Source organism: Tenrec ecaudatus, chromosome 15 (assembly GCF_050624435.1).
Source record: "Tenrec ecaudatus isolate mTenEca1 chromosome 15, mTenEca1.hap1, whole genome shotgun sequence".
In the NCBI taxonomy this organism is placed as follows: Eukaryota; Metazoa; Chordata; class Mammalia; order Afrosoricida; family Tenrecidae; genus Tenrec; species Tenrec ecaudatus.
This window is the reverse complement of record NC_134544.1, coordinates 4,549,335-4,574,149: the sequence shown is the minus strand read 5'-3', so window position 1 is coordinate 4,574,149 and position 24,815 is coordinate 4,549,335. Positions and strand designations below refer to the sequence as shown.

Below are 24,815 nucleotides of genomic sequence, written 5' to 3'. Positions count from 1 at the left end.
ACCCGTGCACAGAAAGGCCGGGCCTCTTGGAGGGACTGTTCAATACATCCACTTTCATTTCGTGGGAAGCAAAGTCTAGAAGCTACTTGTGCTTTCGGAGAATTGGCTGTCCTGCTATTTGAGTCACTTTACCTCCTGGCTGTCTGGGGAGTTTTTACCTTATCTCAACACATTGTGATGAAACTGGGACAATTTAGAATTATCTCACGTACTGTATGAATCATGTCTTCTATTGGCAAGGCCGGGCCTGTCCCATCACTCATGAGAATCAGACCCATTTTCTTTCAGAAACAGTGTAGTTTCGGTCTGAATGGGAGGCAAACCGTTTTGTTGCTCTTCTTGATATGCCATCAAAGCAATTCCGACCGACAGGCCCATGTGAGGGGGCAGCAGCCTCACAGGGTTCCCCGGCTGAGTCTTCACGGGCACGGGCTGCCAGGGCATCCGCTTGAGGAGTGGCTGTCGGGCTCAAAACCACTGAGCTTTCTATTGGCTGCGAAGCTCACAAAACCAGGGATCCTGGAGACCATTTTACCGGGGTGCAACACCGGGTGAATGTTGGCTTTTAAAAACTCTGATCAGGGGGCTTCAGAAAGTCTTTGGGAAACGGCAGTATCTTTTCATTCTATTTTGCCACATACCGTCCGAAACCCCTCATGCTTGCACCCGGATGGCAACACCCGATGCTTTGTGGGAAGAGGACCATCGTTTATCAGAACTGAAACTCACTGATGAATGGACAAGCTTCCGGACTTAGGGTGGTTTAAGGAGCAACATGCAAGCTGGCTCAGCCTGCCAGGGCCGGTGGCAGACGGGTCTGCAGAATCCCAGGGTTTGATACTTTCAGTGAAATCTCCTAACATTTCCTGTTCCCTACCACTTGAATGTTGGTGTTGGCAAAGGCTAGTCGACACGTTTGGCTGCCAGAACCAACAGACCTGTCCTGGAAGAACAGGCAGTACGTCAAGCATGTTAATAGGGGAGATTAGGCCCTGGTGAAGGACATCATGCTTGGCAGGCAAAGCAGAATGGCGGCAAAATAAGGAAGACACTCAACAAGGTGCCAGGCACAGTGACTGCCACAGTGGGCTCTACCCACTTTGAGGGCAGCTCAGGGCTGGGCAGTTTCCTCCTGACATACCCGGAGTCAGCGTTGAGTATGGTGACAGCTCACTGTAAAGACCACAGTCCTCGCAACAGGACCAACAGGTCACATCACGATAAGTGGAGAAAACAGTGACGGTGTCAGGGATTTCGTCTTGCTTGGATCCACCATCAATAATCACAGCGGTAGGAGATCAAACCCTTAAGATCCCCTGAAGGCTGCTGTCTTTTGATCCTCAACAGTTTCGAGTCCTCAGCTCATTAAACAAAGCTGTGTTGTATCTGCCTTTAGCAGGTTGTTAGCCTTTCTCCAACCTTGACGCCACGTTCTTCACATAGGCCAGTCTCTCAAGGTGCTGTCATCTGCATGCTAACGAGGGAAAGGATACAACCCTTGTGCACACACTGCCTAATTTCAAACCATGAAACAGCCCATTTTGTTCAAACTGCCATCTGGACTTTAGACCCGCTCCACAAGAGCACAAGGAAAGGCTCTCAAGTTGCCTCCGTTCCCCATGGTTTCCCTAACTCGGATGATCCTCACCGGTTAATGGCCTCGCGATGTCAATCAAACAGCAGTCTTGCTATTCTCTGCTTCCAGCCCAGGTCCCTCTGACACCGGCAACGCTATCCCTTGAGTCCACAACCTTCTGGATTTGGCTTAGGCCTCCCAGTTCCCTGCCGGTGTCTTCTTGGCAATTGTTCATGATCTCTGCACAGCAAAACTGCCTGGGCGAGATGTTAGTGACACATTGTGTGGAGTCCTTTCTTTAGAATGGGCATAAACAGGAGGAACTGATGCTCTGATGAGTGCTCCCACATAGCTGAACTGGGAAAGCCTTCCCACTGCTCCTGGGTCCATTCAGACTCACAGCAACCCTACAGGGCCGAGAACCGCCCCTTTGGGATTCTACACGTCCTAATGGGCAAGGCATGCTGCCCTCCTTCTCCATAAGTGGAAGAAACGCTAGTCAGGCAAAGGACAACTCTTGTAGGATCCACTCACATGAAATATCTGCAACAGGCCCATGGCTAGAGACTAAACTTGACTTTGGGGAGGAGGGGTAGGTTGAGAGGCACGGCTGGTCATGGGGAAGTCTGCGGGGGCCCACCCAGAGGGCCCACCCACCCAGAGGGCCCACCCACCCATCATTCCGTGGTGGCCAGACCTGGCCATCCCGTGGACCGGGAATGGCCTGGGAAACCCTACGGGACCTTCTCCCCTCTGTCTGACTCCACTGCACCTAATGGGCAGGCGCCACTTGCAGAGCTTCTCCCCCCGAGGGGGAGAAGGCCGGGCTGGGCCAGTGGTGGGGTTGCCCGACACGGCGAAGGCAAAGATGACTGAACTGCCAGGGTCAAACACGCTGGAATGGCAAGTGCGCAAGCGCACGGTTGTTTACTCGCCCCCGCCCCGCCCTCCAAGAAAAGCCCAAGCCAAGCATGTTCCTTTGGGGGTGATGAAAGGTTTTTGAACTGGGTAGCGATGGTAGCTGCACATCACTGGACGTGGAACTAAGAGGAACTGAGCTGTTCCTAAGGACACCATTATGGGAGGTGACGTTCACCTCCATGAAAGCCACCCACCGTGGGAAGCTGTGTCATCTTTCCGTGGAGCTGCAGTTCCGGTCAGAGTAGTAGCATGTATGCACATAGTCAGAGCCTACTGATGCTTCAAGCCTATGAGTGGACGTCTGCTCCAGAGAACCCCATTTCAAATCCACCAGGAGAGGCACGGTTTTGTTCAGGCACAAGTTTATTAAAAGAAAAGTAAAGGGGTCTCCTGCAAGGTCATCTCCCCTATGTGCCCACGCCCTTTTATTACATTTGAGGGAGTAGGGTTCAGTGACAAAGATGGCAGAGGAAGGGGGTGCTTGCCGCTGGTGATAAAAATCCACCCTCTGTCATAATACAAACCCAGCCCCAAAGGGGCTCCCAGGCTGACATGGCTGGTGTGCACTGGGCACTGAGAGGCTAAGTAACGTACCTCACCCCCTCGAGGATCCCCGTGTCAAAGAGTAGCAGGATGGGGTCAAGAACAGTGACCACATCCAGCTGCCCCCAGGAGAGGTGGGCGCGCCCAGGGGACTCCAGGGGTGGCAGAGGCGAGTCTTCCAAGATCAGATTCCCAGGGAACTGTGGCTCCTTCACCTCGGCATTCGCCCATCAGGGAGGTGCTGCTCCCTTTCCGGAGGAAGGAGGGACTTGGACCACTTAGGGCTCTGAGGACGGGCATTGGGAAGCCGGTGGACGGCAGTTAGAACTTCCTCAACACCCTCCCAGGTGTTCAGGTCACTGGGGCCCCTGTCAGAGACAGGACGTTTCTCTCCTGTAGGCCATCTTTCCCAGATCCCTAAGGGGTGCTGCTCAGTAAGCAGGGATTCTGAATGCCAGAGACCAGGGCATGGCGAGCTTGCAGGAGAGTGTGGTGGGGACCGTCCGAGGATCCTAAGACTGAGTTTTGTCGTGAGACACATCAAATGGAAGGCACTCTCTGAAGGGAAGTTCAGGAGAAGGGACAGGACGGTGCATTTTGCTTTGCTCTGTTTTTTGTCTAATGCAGGAGAGGGAGGGAGACAGAGACATCACAGGCCTGTGGTCCCCGAGACCGTTGTGCTGGCTTCTCAGCCTGTCCCTTGGTGGGCGTCCGAGGGTGTCGCTAGTCTTCTGCTGTGTAATAGCGGTACATCAGGGCCACCATCAGGGCGGAGATGGCGGGGATCACCCAGTTGGTCCACCAACTGCAAAGACACAGCAGGCAGTGAGGACTTGAGATGGGACATTCCCAAAACCGCTTCCCTCTTGCCTGATGAAAAGACCACACTGAGCTTCCAAAAGCCATTTGTGCGGGCGCATGCCCTCCTATCCTGGCAACAGCGCGGTCCTGCTGCCAGAACGAGAAAGCAAAGGAGCTACCCAGTCTGTCCTGAAGGAGTCCCACTAGTTCCACCAACTTTCCACCAACCCACGAGTCATTCTCGATACCACCTATGAGAACTGGCTTATCCAACGATCACACACTCTCGGTAAAATCTTAAGCAAAGATTTCTTCCCTCCAACCCGAGACCAGAAGGGCTGGATGCTGCCCAGCCCCACTACCAACCACTGTACCAGAAGGTCCTGATAGAGTAGGAGGAAATGTGTAATAAAACTCAGAATCATGAAAGAAGACCAGGCTTACGGGTTGGAGAGACTGGTGAGCCCTCAAGACTGCCCCTTAAACACCCTTCAAGCCTGAAACGGACCTCTCGTCCCAGTGGTTCAGAGTTCAGCTGAAGGAGCAGACAGCAGCTTCAGGGAGGTGTGTGTTATCAACAACAACCAGCCCTGAGAGACTAAAGGGTAGTGTTTGCTGGGGTGGGGCTGGGGGCTCAGTGGGAGGGCAGGGGAGGGGAGAATGATGAATGGAAATGGGAAACCCAGGGAGGGCATGGCAGAGTGCTGCTTTCTCCTGGTGACTACGATCTATGTCACTGAACAAAAGGGCCTGAGTTCCTGAAAGGAAAACCAAGTCACAATTTAAGAAACGTGACTATCCCGCATTGTACGCTAGTAGCATACAGGGACTGAGGAATGAACAGGACCACGGGGTGAGAGTCTCAGGAGTCAAGTGGGGCTCAGAGGCGAGGTGTGTGTGCCGGGCTGTACATCCAGGAGCCAGAGGCAGGTGTCTCCAAGCACGTCCTCCATTCCACAGCACCAGCTTCCCCAAGCTTGGCTGTCACGGTCCCTGTCAATCCACCCTCAGTGCACACTGCTCAGCCCCTGGGCATGGGACTGAGATCTCCTACAAATTGTGGCTGCGTCAGGGACAGAGCTGGGATAGAATGCCTCTGGTTTACATGCAAACCTATACTGCCTTACAAAGGAGAAACCGATGCATAGGTTTTAGAATCTGAATAAAGGCAGATGCACACATATGCACACATATTTAGTCCCACCAACTTTCTATTCTTTATTACTCTTCCTGTGATATCCCAAGTGAACAGTCGAGCTTACTCTGCAGGTTTAAGTTTCACAAGGATTGCAGGTATCTTTTCCAGGCAGCGGGAGTCTATAGGAAATCCCTTCCAACCTCTATTTAGGAGAAACCTCTGGGGTCAGAAAGCAATGGGGAGTCCAGGGGGTTGGTCCTGCCTGGAGGCAGGGGAGGCAGCAAACGGAGGTCTGGGAGACAGCACAGAACAGGCACCCGTGGAACACACCTTGGAGCTGAGATCCACATCAAGGGCCAATGGCTGTTACATAAGCCCACACAGGGAGCGGCCAGAATGGGAGAAACCCAACACCCACAACACTGGGATTACCGGCTCGGATTTAGGATCAATTTACAAAGGGACAAAGGAAAATAGGCCCAGTGAGGGAAATGCAATCCCGCCAATTACAGAAACCAGACACACATCATGTGAGGCAGGAGGTTGCTGGCCTGGAGATTAAGAGAGTGAGCAGGCCAAGGAGTGACCCCCTGAAGGGCACCATGGGACAGGAGGCAGGCTTTGTCCTAAGGAACATTTGTGTAGGGTGTGGGGGGAGGAAGATGGATTGAGCTCACGATGGCCCAGCACACGGAGGTGAGGTGCCCCTACTGGGCCAGCACCCAGGCTGCGGCGTGGCCCTATGTGGTGTGTACACAGGACTTACCTGGATTCGGAGTCGATAGTGGTGATAAGACTCTCCTGAAACACAAAACCAGGGCAGTGTCACGTCAAAGGGCAGTGTGACGGTGCTCCAGCTGCCACTGAGCACAGGCCTGCACCACCCACGATGGCAGGTCATCTGAAGAAGGGGGCCTGGCTGGGCAAAGTTCCTCTCAATAAAATGCCCAACTTGACAACTTCATTTTCTAGAAGAAACGTTTCTTCAAATACCCAGATTTAAGTTACCTAACCACATGACTTAACCTTGATATTTGAAAGAAAATGTTAGAAAACAAACTGTCTAACGTATACTGCATATAATATAACCCACAGCCATGGAGTTGATTCTGTCTCAGAGACGCTAATATATTCTAGCATAATAGTTTCTGTGGTTTTTAACACTGAAACTGAAAATATAAATGCATTAAAACACACACACAAAATCATTATCCTCTTCAAATGCATGGATGGAATGTTCTAGAAAAACCTTCTAAGAAGCAAAAGTGTGCAGGACTCGTATTCAGAGACATCAGCCAAAAAAGAGACAAATAAGGCTGCTGGTCAGTGGCGACCCTCCAGGCCCCCTGCCCTTTTACTAGGTGCTGCAGTCCTGGTGGGGGCTCATCCCATGCCTTACCTGTCAGAGCCCCCTTCAGAAGGTCGCTTTACCTCCAGGGCCTTCTCAGAGAGACCCTTCTCGGGAACCACACACACTTCCACACACAGCTGAGCAAAGGTCTGTGCAGCATGTTAGGAAGCGTGTTTGTGAGGTGCCACACCAGCCCGAGTATTAGCAGCCCCCCACACGGAGGAGGCCAGAAGAAGGTAGCATAGAGGCTTCCAGCCCCCTCTCTGCTGCATCCAAAGGGAGGTTACAAATGCAAAGCCATCAGCTGTTAGGTGGGAGCCAAGCTACACTCTGCAAAGCCAGATTCCAGAGCCCCCTGGAAGGGCGGCCCCTCTCAGGGAAGAGCCAGCCAAGCAGCCTGAGGCCACCGACCTGGGAGCTTGTTCCTCTAGGGTTCCTGATTGGTGGGGAGAGAAAGGGGTCGTTTAAAGTAAGTACCATTTTTACCGAGGTTAAAGCTTACAGGCTAGAGAAAAAATCCATCACTTACAAGACTGTGGTTTCAAATTTTGCACTGTGCATAGTATAAGAATTACTAGAAATAACCAAAATATTCACAATTTTGATTTAGCTACTAGGAGGTGTGGTCAGTTGTGAAACAGAAGAGAAACAGCTCCCTTCAGTGAGGCACCACGACTGCCAGATAGAGGTAAAGGCCCTGGGTAGACAGGCAGTGAACATGCTCAGCCACTAACACAGCGGGTCTCAACCTGGGGGTAGAACGACCCTCTCACAGGGGTCGCCTAAAACCATATTTCTGATGGTCTTAGGAACTGAGACATCGCTCCTCTATCCATCTCCAGGAGGGTCCACCCTCATGCAGATACACCCACATACAGGGTACCCCAACATGAGGAACTGCATTCAAGGGTCGCGGCATGAGGAAAGTGGGGAACCACTGTGCTAACAGAAGGTTGGAAGTCCGAGGACACCAGCTGTGTCTCAGAAGAAAGGCCTGGCGCTCCCCACCCTAAAGGCTGAGAACTTGCTCCGACAGGTGAGCGAGCAGCCGCATGGTCGGGGTTGGCTCCACAGAACTGGTGTTTCAGGGCATAAAGCTCCAACAGTTAATGGGGCAGACCAAGCATGCATCCCATTACCAGGCTGAAGCAGGCGCCCACACGCCCCATCACACAGGTCACAACCCCCTACGGGCACTCCGTGGGTTCGCCTCCCTGCTCTTTGTAGTTACCTAAAACACTGCTGGCATGCCACCAACACCAACAATGACCACCAGCACAGTGTGCACAACCACGATCCTCACCACTGTCACCAACACCATCACTAAGAGCACCATTGCCACCAACATTCGCACCGCCATCACCAACGCCACCAGTATCACCACTGCCATTGCCAACACCATTACTGACATCACCGAAGTCACCCACATCATCACCACCACCACCAGTGGCATGACCACCATCACTAAGAGCACCACTGCCACCATCACCATCACCTTCACTAACACCACTACTGTCATCACTGCCAACACCGATGATCTAAACAACTGAGCTTTAAGTGCATGTACGCGCATGCGCATGCACACACTTTTCACAGATGCTTATCCACTAGGCTCCAGTGTGAATCTGCTCAAGGAGAGAGAGAGGGCACGGTCCTTAGGGGCTAGCAGTGAAGGGGCCTCAGCTGGCTTCATGCAGCTAAGTTGCCAACCTGCAACCATGAACAAGGAGAAGAAGGCTGGTCTGCCCCACAGGCTGCATCACCTGCTGTCTCTCGCGCCTCGAGGTGTGCGATTTCTATCAGGAGAGACTCATCTAGAAAAGGGTCATTTACTGGCCCGTGGTAGTTTACTGGCATCCTCCTGTCCCACGTTCCGCCCACCACAGCAGAGGATGACGATCCACATCTGAGCGAAACACTCAGAGGTCGGTCCATCGGCAGCATCCTAGAGCGAAAACCATCCACGCTAGAAAGGTAGTCTGATGCCTACAGTTCACGGAGGCCTGCCCTCCCCAGCAAGGGGGCCCAGTGTCTAGTGCAACAAGGGAAGCAGATACAGCAGCGTCTTAGGACACACACGGCATTCCTTGAAGGGGAAGCTAAAGCCCCAGCACGGACCTGGCTCTACGCCACAGGCTCCAAGTATGAACACAGTTAAGTAAGTACCTGGTGTACACGGTCTCAGAGAGGCAGGGTCTGGCCCACGGAACACTGCCACGATGCTCAGAGACAGCTGAACAGACCAGTGGGCTGACCGCACCCACAGGGCCCTTGCTGCTCTCCGATGCTGGCCTTTGCAGTTATGAGACAAGTCAGACCGACAATAGCTCTAAATTTGTGCAGGAGCCTTGCCTTCTGGACACTGCAGGATGATGTGCACCACGGTTGCTCCTGCACTCAGCACCTGCCTCCTGCAGGGCGGACTTGAGGGGAAAGCAACACGCCGCCTCCCTCACAGCTTTCCCTCAGTCGCCTTGGAAAGATCCTATCAGCAAGGATGCCGAGCAGCGGCAGCTGAGGCCATGGCATGATAAAGTCCACTTTCTCTCTCCCTCGAGTGCTGACAGCACCAGTGCTGACCTCAATCCTTCTTGCACAGGGAACGCTGCATGCAAGGTTTTCTCCGCACTGTCTGGCTACGTGGCCTTCATGCTGGGATGCCTAGATTAACTGCTTAGACCAACCGCTACTCCACTGAACTGGTGGCTCTCGCGCAGCCAGCTCAGGGAGGCTTGAGGCAGAACATAAAAATCACCTGTTCTTCCTGCTGTGCATTCTAAGCCAGCCCCTGCCTGCCCAGTCTCTTCATTGCAGCCAGGGGCAGGTGCATCTGCTTGTCCTTGTCCGACTCTCTGGCTCACCACGCCTCATGCCGTCCTCGTCAATCCAGACCAGGACTTTTACCTTCAAGCCTAGGTGTGCCGACCAGTGCACAGAGACGAGCTGGTGAGGCAGAGTTGAAAACCAGGGTTTTCCAATTGATGTTCTGATCCTAGGGAAGAGCACACCCCAAAGTTCTAACTTCTTTTAGTCACCATTAGAGCCACTTATTGAGTATCTGCCATGCTCCAGACAGAGAAAGAGATGCAGAGGACCCGGGTAGTATCCTCGAAGAACTGAGCAGTCAGATGTCAACACAAAGTAAGGGCTGTCTCCTACTTCCTATCCCCGGGTAATGACAAGCCCTCCTTGGGGTGTCCTCGCAGGGCAGCGCACTGCCTGTCCTAACAGAGTGCCCTGCTGCTCAGTCCCACTCAGTGATCATGCTGAGACAGCAGAGCAAACCTAGTCACCCTACCAGGGAGGAACTGGGTGGGCTGCAGGTAGGCTGGCCGGAGCCCTTCGCCTTCAGCTGGATAGTCACACAGTCCACTGATGGCACCTACACCCACACCCAGGGGGGGCATCTGAAATGGTTACTCACCGAAGGCTTCTCTAGCTTTGATCTGTCATCCTGTAATAGAAAAATACGGTGCATTAAAGAACCAAAAACCACCCACAGAGCCGGTTGCTTCTGAAGTACTTGTGGTCAAAGTAGGATGAAAATACTACTCAGTAGCAGGCAACTTGGGGTTCAACTATCTAGGGTACTAAACCCAAAAATCTGTCCAACTAACTGAGCTGCAGAAGTAATGGCAGCCAGAGTGCTGAGAGGTACCGTCCACGCGGAGCCCTGGTCCTGGTGGGGTGGCTGGAGCACACGAGCGCTGCACACACATGACATGAGTGTACGAGGGCTGGGCTCGGAGGGGACCTGCACACCCACCAGTCGCTTTGAGATGTGTCTGTCCAGGCTAATTTTTGTGATCTCCTTGGGGAAGTCAAGTTTAAGGTCCTGAGCTGCCGAAACCTCCCTCGAGCTCAGGCTTCCCACAATCAAAGAAGTCAAAGTTTGAAGCACAAGTAAGCACAGCAGGAAGGCAGCAGGCCGGCAAAATGCCACAGCACCGAGCATCCTACAGGGTAGGCCTCTGGTTCCCTGGAGCCGCTTCTGCAGCACAGAGGGAAACAGAAACGTTTGGGGGAATGAAGTTTACAGATAAATGATTCCTGCCTCCAAACACCAGCCCCTCCCCTCTTCCCAATGGAAGTCATCCTGCAGAATCCCTACTCACACCCGCCCCCACCCCTTCTCACTAAGAGGGGTTCTAGGTGGGGGCAGCCTAGCCTGCCCTTCATTAGTGGCCCCTGAAAGCAGCAGTGTTGCAGGCAGGAAGAAGTCTGCTGGGGCTTGTTTGCTAACACTCTCAGGTTGCTCACTCAGATGAGTCTTTCTGCCTGGGTTTCTCTCTTGCTTTCTCTCCAGCAGGCCCTCAGGACCTAGAGCTTGTTCCTCATAATGGGGAGGGGAAAGGGGCCCCAAGGAGAAATGAAGCTCTTGTAGGTGAAAGGGACAGCTGGTCTCAGGGCCCACCCCTCCACTCTGCATACTTGCAGGACTTGGCTACTTTCTTCCAACTGTCAGTCATACACTACTCCTCACTTACTGTCCTACTATCTCAATATCTAGGGCTTCACTTAATGACAATAGTGAAAAATCTATCCAGCCAGACTACACATGGACGTACACCTGGCCATAAAGGACACTGAGCTGCAAGGCCAGAGGCCTGCTGGCTGTGAAGGTCAAGGTTCTATGTCAACTTGGCTGGGTTGGCAGTTATGTAATGATGTAACTTAGCAATTGGGTGATGACGCAATCTGGCAGTTTATGCAACGATGTAGTCATCCTCCACTTTCACAAAGCAGATTTTTACTCGTGGTTTGGTCCGTGGAGCTTTACCATGTAGCTATGTGGGCAGTGGGCACAGGCCTGATGAACTCTGGTGACAGACAAGTGAAGTTCAACAGAGCCACAGATGGGCCTCCGGTCGGAGTACAGCTCTGAATTCACAGAAAAGTGACATTACGCCGGTGTTTCCCAAAAGCCGGCTCAGGGGCTGGGTGAAGCTGATGTTCTCGGAGGTCTGAGGTGAAGAAGAAAACTGTTGTGCTAGGTTTTGTCCACAGCAGAGCTCACTCACCAACAAAGGTTATTTTTTAAATTTATGATCAGTTTTAGTATCCAAATATCCTCAAACTGATGAAAGCGGAAGATGGTCGCTTAGGGAAAATACGATCAGTTAAAAGTCAGAAGGATAAAGCTATGAAGATCAATATCCCCAGCTTTGGGGAATTTGCTGCCACAAAGCCTGCCCTCGGCACAGCTGTGGCGCGCCCTGCCAGTGAGAAGACAAGGAGCGAGGCATGCTAAGAAGCTTCTGGTCACTTTATTTATGCAAAAGTGGGGCTCCAATTTCAGGAGGAGTTACTTTGACTCTTCTTTTTAAAATCTACCGACTTGGGAAAAAGTCAATCAAGTAAAAAAATTCAGTAAAAAGAGGTCCCCAAAAGCATACTTACTGGATGCAGCTCACCAATGATGTATTCTTTGGACATTTCTCTAGCATCGGTAGAATGCCCAACATCCTCGAAATTCTCAGTAGCATCACCACCAGCTTGTTCCCGTAAGACTTCTTCTCCACCGGGATGCTGCTCGAAGGAGGGCAGAAAATGATGCTTCAGAGGCAAAAGCAGTCACAAGGAAATCGCTAGTTTCCTTACCAAACACGTCAGCTACTGCCTGCACCACACACACAACAGGTGAAGGCAAACCGTCTATACTGCGGATGTGAAGCTCGTGGAAAACAGAACTAAGAGGACACAGAGAACTTTCAGTTGCCTTTCGATGCACAGGAAAGCTGGGTAACGGGCACAGAAGAGCAAAGAACTGAAGGTGCCCTGAACCATGGCGCTGACAGAGATACCCCCGTGCCATCATCGGCTGCCAGGAACAACGACATCTGTGTTGGGAGCACAGCCGGACGCCCCTCAGAGGCGAGACGACGGGGACTTTGGTCTCATGTGTACTTCAGGCTTGTGATCAGCACCTGGACAAGGTCATCGTGCTGGGTAAAGTAAAAGGTCAGTGACAAAGAAGGTGGTCTTCAATGAGATGGATGGACACAAAAGCTGTGGCAAGGGATTCCAACACAGCCACGGCTGCAGGGACCAACAGGCTGGCAGGGCTTCATCCTGCTGTGCATGGGCTGCTCTGGCCCAGAGCCAACAGGAACCCACCCTGGCATAACACACGCTGGAAGTGAACCATGCAGACAGCGCACTGAGTAAGAGAAGCCAGACGCAGAAGGACGCAATACCACGAGACCCCATACATCTAGAACTGCCAGAATCGCCAACACAGAGGTGCTCACTTTGCTCGTGGCTCCCAGGGAGAAATGAGGAGTGTGGTCCTGGGGGTGCTGACGGTCTCCAGCACCTGGGCAAGCTGGAGGGTGGGAAAGGCAGACAGAAGAAGCGAGGTGTTGGCAGAGAATCTGAAATGGACTGACCAGTCTGAGGAGAAATACCAGCAGGATGCTCTGTAGAAGAAAGTATGGCGAGGCCTGAGCCCACTTCCTTTGGCCAGGTCAGCAGGGAAGGCCCATGTCTGACAAGGGCATCACGTGAGGCCAACGAGCCATGAGGGGAACCTGCGACTGACACACGCGCTCCCACAGTGGACTCAAACACACTACCCGTGCGTGGACACCGGGCCAGGCCACGTTTTGTCCCATTACGCAGGTTGAGGCCAAAAGTCAAAGCCAACTTGAGAATAAGTGACTTTCTGTCTGAGAACAACGGGGGCCGGTCCGCGGTGACGCCTGCCCAGCGTGGCAGGCAGGACAGCGGCACTGGGCTGTACTGCTGAAAATGACGACAGTGGCAAATGCTTTCCTGTGCGTTTTCTTTACCAATGAAGTCTGGCATAGACAAAAACACTAACCTAAAACGTTGTATTCCATTTCTTTCTCAAAAATTCAAGAGCACCCTTCTCCAATAACCAGGCGCTGGTGACCCCCACCTGTTATTCCCCCACCTCTATTTCTACTCCGCGGCTGTCAGGTAGATTCTAAACATGGAAGGAGACTGCCACCAGTTCCCCCATGGACCTGCTGATGGCTCGGAATTGTCACCTCGGTGTGCACGTTGTATCCACTGTGTCACCTGGCTCCTTCTCTTTTTCATAAAGCTCTCAAATTAACTCTTCTTAATCTTCACCCCAACCCATCTTCCCTTGAGGCTGGTGCCCAGAGAGTGAGAGACAGGTCACTCTGGGCAGTAATCTGAAGAGACTGTGAAGACAACACTGACGTGGGACACTGACAGTCATTTAAGGCCCTGATGCAATGACTGAAGGAAGCCTCAGTAAGTAAGCAATGGAACATCAATAGCCGGGCACTCTCCAGCTGATGCCCGGTCTCTCCCAGGCTGAGGAGGCTCACGGTCAATGCCAGAACAAGAGTTGAGCACAAACCAAATTGTTTGGGAAGAAAAAGTTGGCTCATTCAAAAAGGTGAACCCAATGTCTAGTTGGAGATGGCCAAGCACCCAAGGCTCTCCTCCAAAATTTGAGGATCAGATCAGACCTGTTTTACCAGCTTGTCAACCCAGAGGCAGTAAGGGAAATTCTTAATGTAACGAAGGGTGCATAATACAGTTTGTCTTAGCAGTTTGTTGTCGCTTTTGATTTCACTTATATTAACTTAATATAAATGAATAGTTGTATGGCTTTAGTCACTGTCTTACAATCACTAAAGCTCTGAAGTGGTCACAGCTCCACATCAGTCCAGGTGAGAAATGTGAGAGACTCGGAGTTAGGATTCTTGTGACTTTGAGGACTCATGGGTCTACTGAGTGCGCACCCGAGTGAGAGGGACACAAACAAGATATGACAAATGAATTATGTCACAGAATTCTAGGAGGAACAAGTCCCTTCTGGGAGTGCCGAGTGGCACCGGAGGAACCCTAACATAATGAACCAGCAAGGAAGCCTTGGTCCTCAGCCACCCCCCCTCCCCGAGTCTGAACCCCAATACCATAACCAGCAAGGAAGCTTCAGTCCTTGGCCATCCCACTTCCTGAGTCTGCTCTGAACGCCACATTCTGAAGTGTTTACCCTTCTACAGAAATAAAATAAAATAAAAATTTTAAAAGCATGGGCTCTAAAAAGAACATGGTAAATTAAGCTTTGCTGGGCACCACATAAAGACGCCCTGGTGGTACAGGCCGCATTCCGTTGCCAACTGCACGGGCAGCAGTGTGAACCCCAGCACCTCCAAGGGAGGAGGTGAGGCTGTCTGCTTCTGTAAAGACTGTCTTGAAAACCCTCAGGGGCAGTGTTTACGCTGTCCTGCAGGTTTGCAGTGAGCTGCAATCAGTGAACAGCAGTGGGTTTCGTTTGGGAGCACCAAATGAAGAGTCCTGGTGGCGCAGAGGGTTGCTGGGCTGCTCACCACAGGGTCGGATGTTCGAACTCATTAACCACCCCGAGGGAAGATGCCGCTGTCTGCTCCCTGGGAAAATGTAAGGCGCAGTTCTGTCCTGTGCGCTGAGGTCACTGTGAATGGGAGACGGAGTCAGCTTACAGACAGTGGGTTTGGGCTTGGGGCACTACATCTCCAAAATGACTTCAGTGGCAACCACAGTCCTCCACACAATCATCTTGCTTCGCCTTTGGTTGCTAGGAAAATAGTCCCGCTTCACCTCTGTTGCTAGTGCCATGCGGTCTTCCCGGAAACGTGGTGTTGCTGGTTGTGCACAATTAAAATGAGTTGGAATTGACTTGACAGCTGTGGGTTTTTAAGGAACAAACACACGACAGCAATCATTTCAATGAAACTCACACCACCTCCTTAGATGAACAGCCATCAAGTTTCAGGAAAGGCCGCATGTGGGTTTGATGCCCACCTGTCTATCTACTCAACAGGTATCTACCTACCTGGCCTTCTTTGTAGCTTCCTTTTCAACCCGGGTCAGAAAGTATTAACAGTTCCCAGTACAAAATACAGAAGCCACAAAGAGGCACAGAAAAAGAAAATGGAAATCACATGTAACCCTTTTCAAACGAAAACACAAGACACACACGCCTGGGCAGAAGGAAAGAGCCGATGGTGTTTTGTCAGCACACACGCATGTAAACACACCCAGTGCCAGCTACAGTCCGTCCTGTCCACAAAGGCGTGGGCCGACTGTGAGAGGCCAAGAGTTAGGCAACACGCACAATGAGAACGCTGCCTCCGGGCCTTTTGGAGGCAGAGCAAAGAAACGCAATCTGCAAAGGGCCAAACTTGGGTTGGGAAATTCCACTTATCCAGGGTTCTCCTGGAAGCATCTACTTTTTATTGGCTAGTGTGCACGCAACGTGAATCTCTAAGCGCTGGGAAGCAGAAATAGCAGCATCCGATGTTGCACGGCACAGGTGATTTCAGGGAGCATAAACCCTAGCAGGGAGGCCAGATGTGGAGACGGAAAAGGGCTGTTCCTAACACCCCAGTGGCTGCAGGCTGCTCACGGGCTGCAGAGAAAGCAGTTTTCCAGGCCCCTTCCTTACTCCCAGGTTGGGTTCCAGGGCCACTTTTCTGCCCTTAGGCTCTTGGCCCCAAACAGAAGAAAAAAAAAGACACACAAAACCTATTTTTGGAATGATCTTTGCCAGCTAATGTTCTTTGTACTTGGTCCAATGAGTTAAGTGTCCAATGAGATAGGGACTAGCACATAGTTTTTCTCAGTTGTGCTCCTCAGCACCTATAAATCCCTGTGGGTTGGTGGATTTGGAAATACAAGCTACAATATGTCAAGGCCTACAGTGACAGTTCTTAGAAATACAAAGAGGGAGGTCCTTTTATCTGACTCATGACCTTGACCAGCCAAAGCCTGGAGTTCTTCTCTCCACCCTATCATCGGCTGTCTGTCATCTTTCACACATCACTGTGGGGAGATGCCTCGGGGGGGGGGGGGGGTTCCGTCCCACAGTGAACCTGTATTCAAATCAAATGCCTCACGAATTTCTCAACCAAGAGGTGTCCTCAGCTGAACCACCCACCACATCTAGCACAAAGCCTGTTCTCTGGCCCAGTGTCAGCGCCTCCTTAATGCTTACACTTGCGGTGGAAGGAGCCTGTTGGGAAACATAAACACGGCCGTCCTTGCAGCTGGCATGCTACGTGATTAAATGCTGGCAAACACATGGGGCATAAAAGGGAAGCGTCAGGAGCGCCTTCCAGAGGCTTCTTTAAAAGTGGTGCGATCTCTTGGCCCCTTTTCGGGTTCTGCTCCTCCTGCTGCCAGGGCAATGGAGAGGAGAGCCATGCCTGGGGACACAGCAGAGACCCCGGCAGGTGGGGGCCTCGATGGAGCCCAGGAACCATAGCAGCCCTGCACTGCAGAGCTGGCATAGTTAGGAAAGACAAACTTCCATCTTGTCTGAACAGGTTGCTCAAGGATTTCCAAGCCTATTCTAACTAACGGATGGGAAATGAATGTGCAGACCAAGACTGGTGCTGTAGAATCGTGGTGTTAGCAAAGAGTGCACACCAGTCCACGAACTGCCCAAAGAAGAACCAGGTTTATCATGGAACACGCATAGCCAGGAGTGGCTGCCAGACTTTACCCCATGCACAGGACCTGGCAATGTTTCATTCTGTTGGACATGGGGTCCCACCTGGCAAAAATTTTAATGAATATATCAGCCATATAATCACATAGTTATGAGCCTCCACGACCTTACAATCAGACCAGAACAAATGTCCTCAAGTCCCTCCAATCGGAGGGGGTGTCCCCAACTTCTACTCGCTCAGCCCAGAGTCACGGTCCAAGGTAACCAATTCTTCCTCCTTACCTTAGGGGACTAGCTTGCAGATTCTCCCCTTCCAGTCTGTGATGGGAACGGTCCAGGGAGACAATGACACCTGAGGCCTAACTTGTGCTGCCTGTGACCAGCAACCAATCTGGATGCTGGGCAGCAGTTAGTCCACGTCAGCCGGCCAATAATCTTAAGACTCAGGGACTGTCGCATTCCTGTTTTAAAGATAAAAAGCTGGTGCCCCCAGCAGAACCAAAAGCCAGAGTGTGAGACAGAGTGGTGGGGTTCCAGTCCCACAAAACGAGTAAAGCTACATGCCATCAGGCAGGAGGCCTGTTTGCAGGATGGGGTGTGTCCCGAGTCTTAGCCAGGTGTGCTGACCCTCTAAGCTAGAGCTACTCTCCTGCAGGTCGAGGTGCTCTCTGGAAAGGCATGTCCTATGGCATGCATTGGCAGCACTGCCAACGCTCTGTAACATTGCCTGAGCAGAGGGGAAGTGTGCTTGTGTGCACAGCCGAGAAGAGGTTTCCCTGATTGGAAGAACCACATCCTGAACATTTCTGATCCTCAATTGTAATTATGTTAGTTTCCCTAATAAACCCTATAATTTTTATTACCAAAAAAAAAAATGCTGGTGTCCCAGAGAAGCCAAAAGCTGGCCCAATATCGCACAGCTAGTTAGGGAGGTGTGGGCTGTGGACTCGGATGGTCTTCCCCTCCCCCATGCAAATGAGGAGAGTCACTTCCCTTCGACCTGCTGACTGGGACAAATGCAGATCATCATGTGTGTCCCTCGGACAGAGTCCACCTGGCTGTATCAGGCCATAGCCAACACCACCCCAGATGCAGCAAGTGGCCTCTGGGCTTCAAGGCTGCCCTTGAGATTCTGCTTGGCCAGATGACACTGGTAAAGAACAAGGGCAGCTAGTGACAGTTTGTTCACTTGGCTGTGGCTTTGAGGGGCAGGCAGTTAGAAAGGATGATCAGGCATGTATTCCCTCCCAACCACTTTATCTCATTGAGGGTCTTCCTCTTTTTTCAATGACCCACAACGTTTACCAAGTATGATGTCCAGATCCACAGACTGGTCCCTCAAAGAGAAGGACTGACACTGTGGCTGCAACAATGGCGCAGACGAAACAATTTTGAGGCTGGTGCAGGGCCAGGCCGTGTTTCGTTCCGCCGTGCACAGGACCACTAAGAGTCAGGACTGACCTCACAGTACCAAACAGCAGCAGAGCCACTTCATCAACTCTCCCCTATACCACTTACTAAGTGTTAGATTACATTTCTTATCAGAAACCTGACTCAGGTATTCAGTCCAAGGCCTTTCACCCTCGGGAAGCCTCCACCGTGTAGCGTAAGGCTCCTTTGAGCTCCCTGGCGTCCCCGTCTTACTTTGTATTCTACCAGCGATAGTTTCTTCTCCAATTGTCACAACCTCTTTGCCCAGGTAGGCAGTGACCAGCTACGAAAAAGACACCAGCTCAGAGTCAGAGGGACACAGATCCCAGCGCCAGCTCTGCCGGGAACTTAGAGAGGGATGCAGAGTGCAGGGATCCTTCGGTTTCAATTCCCACCGCCCACCCCGCTCCAGTAACTAGCTCCCTCATAATTCCAGTGAGGATTAAATGATATAATTAGGAAACACCTGGCATGTCCCACGTTTTTCTGTAACATCAATTCCATTTCTCCATCTCGTTCTTACTCCCATTTCACACCTCCACCAAGAACTGCCTATCACACCTGGCTCGTGCCTGGTCCTTGTCAACTGTGGAGGCCAATTCCACAGCACCAGACCTAAGGGGACAACTTCTCCTCTTCCTCCAATCCATCTTCAGGGAATGTCAGCCTTTTAACCAACTAAGCTGATCCTACCAGCCACCAAACCAAATGAGAGAGCCACTCGAGAGCCACTCCACTTCTGAAGGACAGCGCAGGTGGGGCAGGCATCGTGCCTAGTGACCCAACTCAACTCAATGAACTTCAACAGAATAGGCCAAGCCACCAAAAAATGGGGGGTCCGGTGGCAGGCCAGTTATGACCTTAGTGGAGTGGTAACTTCATATACTACCACAAGCCATTGAATGAGCTGATAGGGACCCACCCACCCATCCACCCTTGAGGCCAAGACTGAATGGAGGGCCAATAGTGGTACCAGCTCCACCTGGACTCCCCATCGCTAGTGCCCAAGGCTCCTTCTGGGCTTCCCATTCCCTTTGGGTCTTAGGTTGTTAGGTGCCGTTGTGTCGGCTCTGACTCATAGTGATTCCGTGTACAACAGGATGAAACATCGCACAGTCCCGCACCATCCTCAGAATTGGTTGTATGTCCGGGTCGAGTGTCAACAGTTCAAACAAGCAGAAGGGGTGAGGGAGAGATAACATGGTTGTCAGCTAGTCCAAAAGGCTTGCTGTATCCATTTTCTAATATTTTACTTATAAACTTGGAGTGATTCAGCATTAAATAAGCATTAACTGGACTCTTCTCTGGGCCAAACCACACATGACCTTGGAACCCCTGAACAGATTTTGGCACTGACCATGAACAAGATGGGGAACCATTGTCAATGTGGTTTGACTCTTCTTAGTAGAAAATTATAGACTCAACAAGTTGCAAATGTCTCGGGTGGCATTCCACCTAACAATCGGGCATATCAAAACCTGGACACTGTCAGACTACAGAGCTGGCCAGCTTTCACCCCATCATTCTGTTTGCTTTGGTAGGCCACTGTGTAGGGATGTAGCCTTTGTCAGGTAAGACAGACCTGTAGCCATGCCGCAGGAGTACTTTCAGTGGTCTGGCTTCTGCCTTGTTTTCTGCCGTGGCTCATGCTTGTGGTGCCTGCCATAAACTCCACCTAGCCCCAGCCTCCTTTAAAAGGTTTTCCATGTATACTTAGCTGTATGGTCCCTTCGGACTTTGCCTCTGAACAAGGTAGGGTCTGGGCCGGGGGCAGGTTAGGGGGTCAGTGGAAGCCATACTGGGGCTACTAGAAGGACAGTGGCCTCCCCAGTTCCCCAATGCCTCCAAAGGCAGATATTAAAGAAGGTTTTTCCAAAACAGCAGCGGAGTCTTGTTTCCAAGCAGGCTCAAGACAGAGTTGCAACATGTACACAATCTCTCCAGGGATGGATTCCCAAGGCCAGGCCAGACAGTTCTACAGTATGGGAATAGCTCCTGGCCTGAAGGCCCCGGGGAAGGATGCTCTCTCGGCCTTGCAGAGAACGTTTCCAGGAAGCAACGTGGCACCTCTCCGCTCCTTTTCCTTCCCAGGACTTCCGTGCTGTTCAAAGCGCCCCATGCACAGCAGCCCTGTTCTCCCTGGCATGGGGATGTTAGGAGGGACCAGGTAGCCCAGAACTGCCCCGCGGTACTGGGCATTCCCAAGAGGACAGAGTGCAAAGGTGACAGGCAAGCAGCCTTTGCCCCTGCAATGTACAGTCTCATCTATGCCATGCCACGTTCCTGAAGGTTCTAAACCTTGGACACCTGAGTGGGTCCATGTTGTGGCCGAGGGGGGGGTGTTACCTGCACAACAGCTACACGCTGATGAGAGTTCACAGGCTAACAAGGCTGGAAGTCATTATATCCCATTCGCTGTCCTGCTAAGAAGCAGGCAGGCCCACAAAGTGGGAGAGGCAGGTGTGCACAATCAGGTTTCAGTTACGCACACGAGCAACAGGCCAGGGAAGCAGCACGCAAGAGTGCGTCAGCGTCTGCACAGAGCCTGACGCTGTCAGAAACACGACCCACAGCGACCCCTTAGCAGAACAGCACCACCACGGACGGTACCACGGCTGTTGTCTGTATGGGAGAACACCACCAGGCAGTCCCTCCCAGAGCAGCTGGGAGATTTGAACAAGGAAAACTGCCTCCATGAACTGAGCCCCACTCCTAGATCCGTTCTTTATTTCTTATGCTAACGCTTCAGTCCCCAGGGAGGTATAAACAATGGCAGGCCAGGCAAGGGGACAGACAGATAGACAGTACCTGCTAGGCACTTCTCCCCGCTTTAAAAGTAGGCGTGAGATAAACTGTGCTGTTTCACAAACCAATGGAACCTTGCTTCGGGGAGCCGGGTAAGAAGTACATCAGACCACGCCTTGCTGGTGACCTCTCAATCAGGTGTGTGTTTATGTAAGCTACAACACACCTGGGCAGGAGGCCGCCCATGGGGAAGCCACATGAGCTGCCTGCCTGGGGGGTGGGTAATGGATGAGCCTGAGATAGACACAGAGTGAAGGCCAAAGGCAATGGCAAAGGCAGCGTGACCAGAACGAGGTTCAGGTGCAGAGACCATACCACCTGGGTGCTCTGCCTCCCCCACACTGTCCACCAGCTCTGAGAGCACCACCTCTCCCCACTCCTGAAGACACCCCCAGGCTGCCACTGTTGTGACCCACAGCCTACAGGAAGCCACTGCCCGCTCCTGCACCATCCTCACACCGCTGAGCCCCCTGTCGTAGCCACCATGTCACCCCACCTCCTTGAGGGTCCTCTCTTTCCATGCACCTCTGCTTTACCAAGGCGCATGTCCTTTCTCCAGGTGTTGGTCCCTCCTGATGACATGTCCAAAGGCATGGAACTAGGTACCATTTCAGTATCCTTTCAGACAATGAAAGGTATTCTCTCCAAAGAAGGGGTATGGAAAACCTCGTGGGAGAAAACCAGCAGGCAAGAAAGCCTCGTCTTTGGGAATCCTACCCACTGAACAGCTTCTCTGTTCCATCCCAGTTCTTCTCAGAAAACGTTTACACAGTCCCGCCTCACCCCTTCCAACCTCATCAAGGAGAAATGGCAAAAGCACAGGGTTTATAACGGAATTTAAAAATAATCTTCCATTTCTATATCACAAAGGGCAGTGGCTGTCAAACAGGCGCCATTTTGGAACTCCCTCTGGAGGGGCATTTGGCAGTGGCTGGTAAGCTAACCACAGGTCAGTGACTCAAAGCCACCAGCTGCTCTGAAAGAGAAAGATGAGGCTGTTTGCTCTCACAAAGGTTTAAAGCCCCAGAACCCCCAAAGAGTAGCTCTACTCTGTCCTAAGGATCAGGATGAGTCAGAACTGTCTCAATAGCAGAATTTTTGAGGGAAATAGACTTGATGGCAGTGTTTGGAGGCAAATTTGGTTATCACAAGGGGGAGGGGGAGGTAGAGGTCCAGCGATGGGGCTGGCCATTCTCGTTATCCAGGCCAGCTTTCAGCACACATTCATCCCAAATCCCAGCAGTGCTCAATGTGAGAAACCCCAGTCTAGGAGTGGGTGTGAGGTAAGCCACTCAGAGTTGGAATCAACTCTATGGCAGTGGGTTTAATCTTATTTTGGGGGGTAGGGAGTGGTTATGAAGCATATTCGGATGGTTTAAAACAAGAGGAGGCAAGGGATTCATAAGAATACTGTTCTAGTATAAATGTTACTCTTCTATCATAGCCACCATCACACACAGCACACACACTACCAGAGGCCATGGTGTCAATTCTGACTTACAGTGACTTATGGACAGAGGAGGGTTTCCCATGACATCTACAGTGGAGGGGGCTGTTTGTAAGTAGATATTTAGAGCTGATTAGGCTAGAAGTTATCTTTCAGGACAATTAAGCTCATTGATGGCATGGGACAGTGGGATGTGCTTGCGTGCGCGCACACGCGCACACACACACACGCACAAAATGACATTATCAGTACAGCCAAAGTGGGCACGCAAGGCAAATCTGCTTCCAGACTTTGAACCACCTGCCACAAACCAAAACAGGTTTATCTCCTGGCACTCAATCAAAAGATAATGTGAGAGCAAATTCTCTTACATCAACTCTGACTTACTGAAAAATGGTTGCTGACCTTTGTCCCTCAAAGTCTCAAACACAGGTCTCTGGATGTCCATCCAGGCTAAGGCCAGACCTCTGCTTCCCCAACCCCCAGAAAAAAAACAAGGCACACCATTCCCATCAGCAAACATTCCCAATGGGGTAGTGGGCAGGGATGAGTGTCCACCAAGGGTTATGATTCAAAACCGGTCGCAGAAGTGACAAAACACATCTACAGGCAGCAAAGACGCTTCTAGAAAAGCCCTTTGGAACTCAGCAAAAAGGATCACTACAGCGTAGACCCCCGTCCAAGAAGTGTCCTCCAGGGACTTTGCTTTTCCACCTGCAAAGTTGCTGAAGACCCAGTCTGCGCCCTTGCCGCGCGCTCCGAGGGGCTAGACTGCCCGCAGAGCCCCTCGTGCCCACGGGGCCAGCGTTGTGTCCGCGGCCAGACCCCCCAGCCGCTCGGCTCAGCTTCTCCAGGCCGGGGTCTTGGGTTCAGGCCAAGGGGCACCAGGGCAGAGAGTCTTTCTGCGGCACCACGTTGCTTCCCACCCAAGGGACGCAGCACCCGCCCCCCGGCCCCAGCCCGGGCGGTGCACCCCCATCTGCCCTCTAGTCCATCCACATGGCCCCGCGTTCCCACCCCACCCCGCCCCGCCCGTGCGCCCCTAGCCCAGCCCGGCGGTGCGCCCCAGATCTTCAGTCCGTGCGCCCCAGTCCTTAAGTCCGCACCCCCGTCCCGTGACTCCCTCCACCGCCCCGAAGATGTCTGGCCCCCGTCCAGCCCAGGATGTGCGACCCAGGAGGACCCACCGCCGACCCTGCGAACCCGCCCTTTTTCCCGGCGCCCGACCCCGGGCCCGCTGGCTCCCCGGCTCGCACCTCCTCCAGGAACTTGGTCAGGTCGTAGACTTTGTGGTGCAGGATGAGCCAGGTGCTCTTGCTGTGGTTGTGCTTCTGGATCTCCTCTAGGGTGTAGTACGTCACGGACTTCTGCGACGCCTCGGCCATCTCGGAACCGCCAGCCCACCTCACCGCACACTCCGGCGTCCCGCACGAACAGAGCAGCGAGAGGCAGCGGCCCACACCTCACGCCCGGCCAGGGTAGGGCGCCGCGGCCGCGAGGGGCGGGGCAGCCGGGGCAGAGCGCGCTTCGATTGGCCGTGGTGCTTGCCATTCGAGGGAGCCCCGCCCATCCGGCACGCCCTGCCTCTCCCCAGAATCCCCACCCAGCGCGCGGGAGTTTGATTGGCTGCGGGAGGAGGCGGGGCGTGCGTTCCCACCCCCGCCTTGGGTGCTGCGGGTGAAAGGGCGAAGCGCGTACCCGACCCTAAGGGCCGGGACGCGCATGCGCACTGACGGACCCGGAGGAGCAGGGCGGGGTGAGTTGCGTATGCCCCGTGCGTGGGGCTGCAGACCATTTGCTCAGTGCAGACCCCCTCGTGTACCCGAGGCGACGTGCCCACGCCACTGTGCCATTCAAGGACCCGAGCCGGGCACTCACGGAAAGCCCAGCGCATCCGGAGCTAGAAAAAAAGCGTCCTGACTCCAACTCGACAAATCAAACGGGCTGCCCCCCAAAAATGTAGTATCTAAACTGACTGCCTCCCACCCGAGATGCAACTGCCCAGTGCTCACACACAACAAAAGAACAAACAGAAGGACATTTGGGGAGAAGGTTAATTAAAAAACATTTGGGTCTCCACTGTTTACTAATTCCTAGGCAAGCATCTTTATTAGCTATTCCTTATCGGCAACAATTTAAAATTAGGGTAAATCATTAATTATCTCCATCTTCTCACTGCTCTGTTAATAGCAGTTGGGATAGAGTCAGGAAGATATCTTTCCTGTTGGCACCCTGCTCCTCTGCAAACAAAAGATAAAACAGCACATATAACAAATGACAAATGTTTAGGAGAAATCAGGAAAGATGCCAGCCTACTTGGAAAAAAGCAAAGAAAGAAAACATCAGAGAAGCACTTATGGACATCTG

At 52.4% G+C, this 24,815-nt stretch overlaps 1 protein-coding gene across 1 annotated transcript; it reads right to left on the bottom strand.

The window, feature by feature from the left end:
• Positions 1-2,842: 2,842 nt before the first annotated feature.
• Positions 2,843-23,930, bottom strand: CYB5A (cytochrome b5 type A). Its single transcript, XM_075532612.1, has 5 exons — positions 23,705-23,930; positions 11,731-11,859; positions 9,755-9,784; positions 5,746-5,780; positions 2,843-3,845 (listed from the first exon to the last, which is right to left on the bottom strand). The coding sequence occupies exons 1-5, from the start codon at positions 23,831-23,833 to the stop codon at positions 3,764-3,766; spliced, it is 405 nt and encodes a 134-aa protein (XP_075388727.1). The 5' UTR covers positions 23,834-23,930; the 3' UTR covers positions 2,843-3,763.
• Between the last annotated feature and the right edge of the window lie 885 nt (positions 23,931-24,815).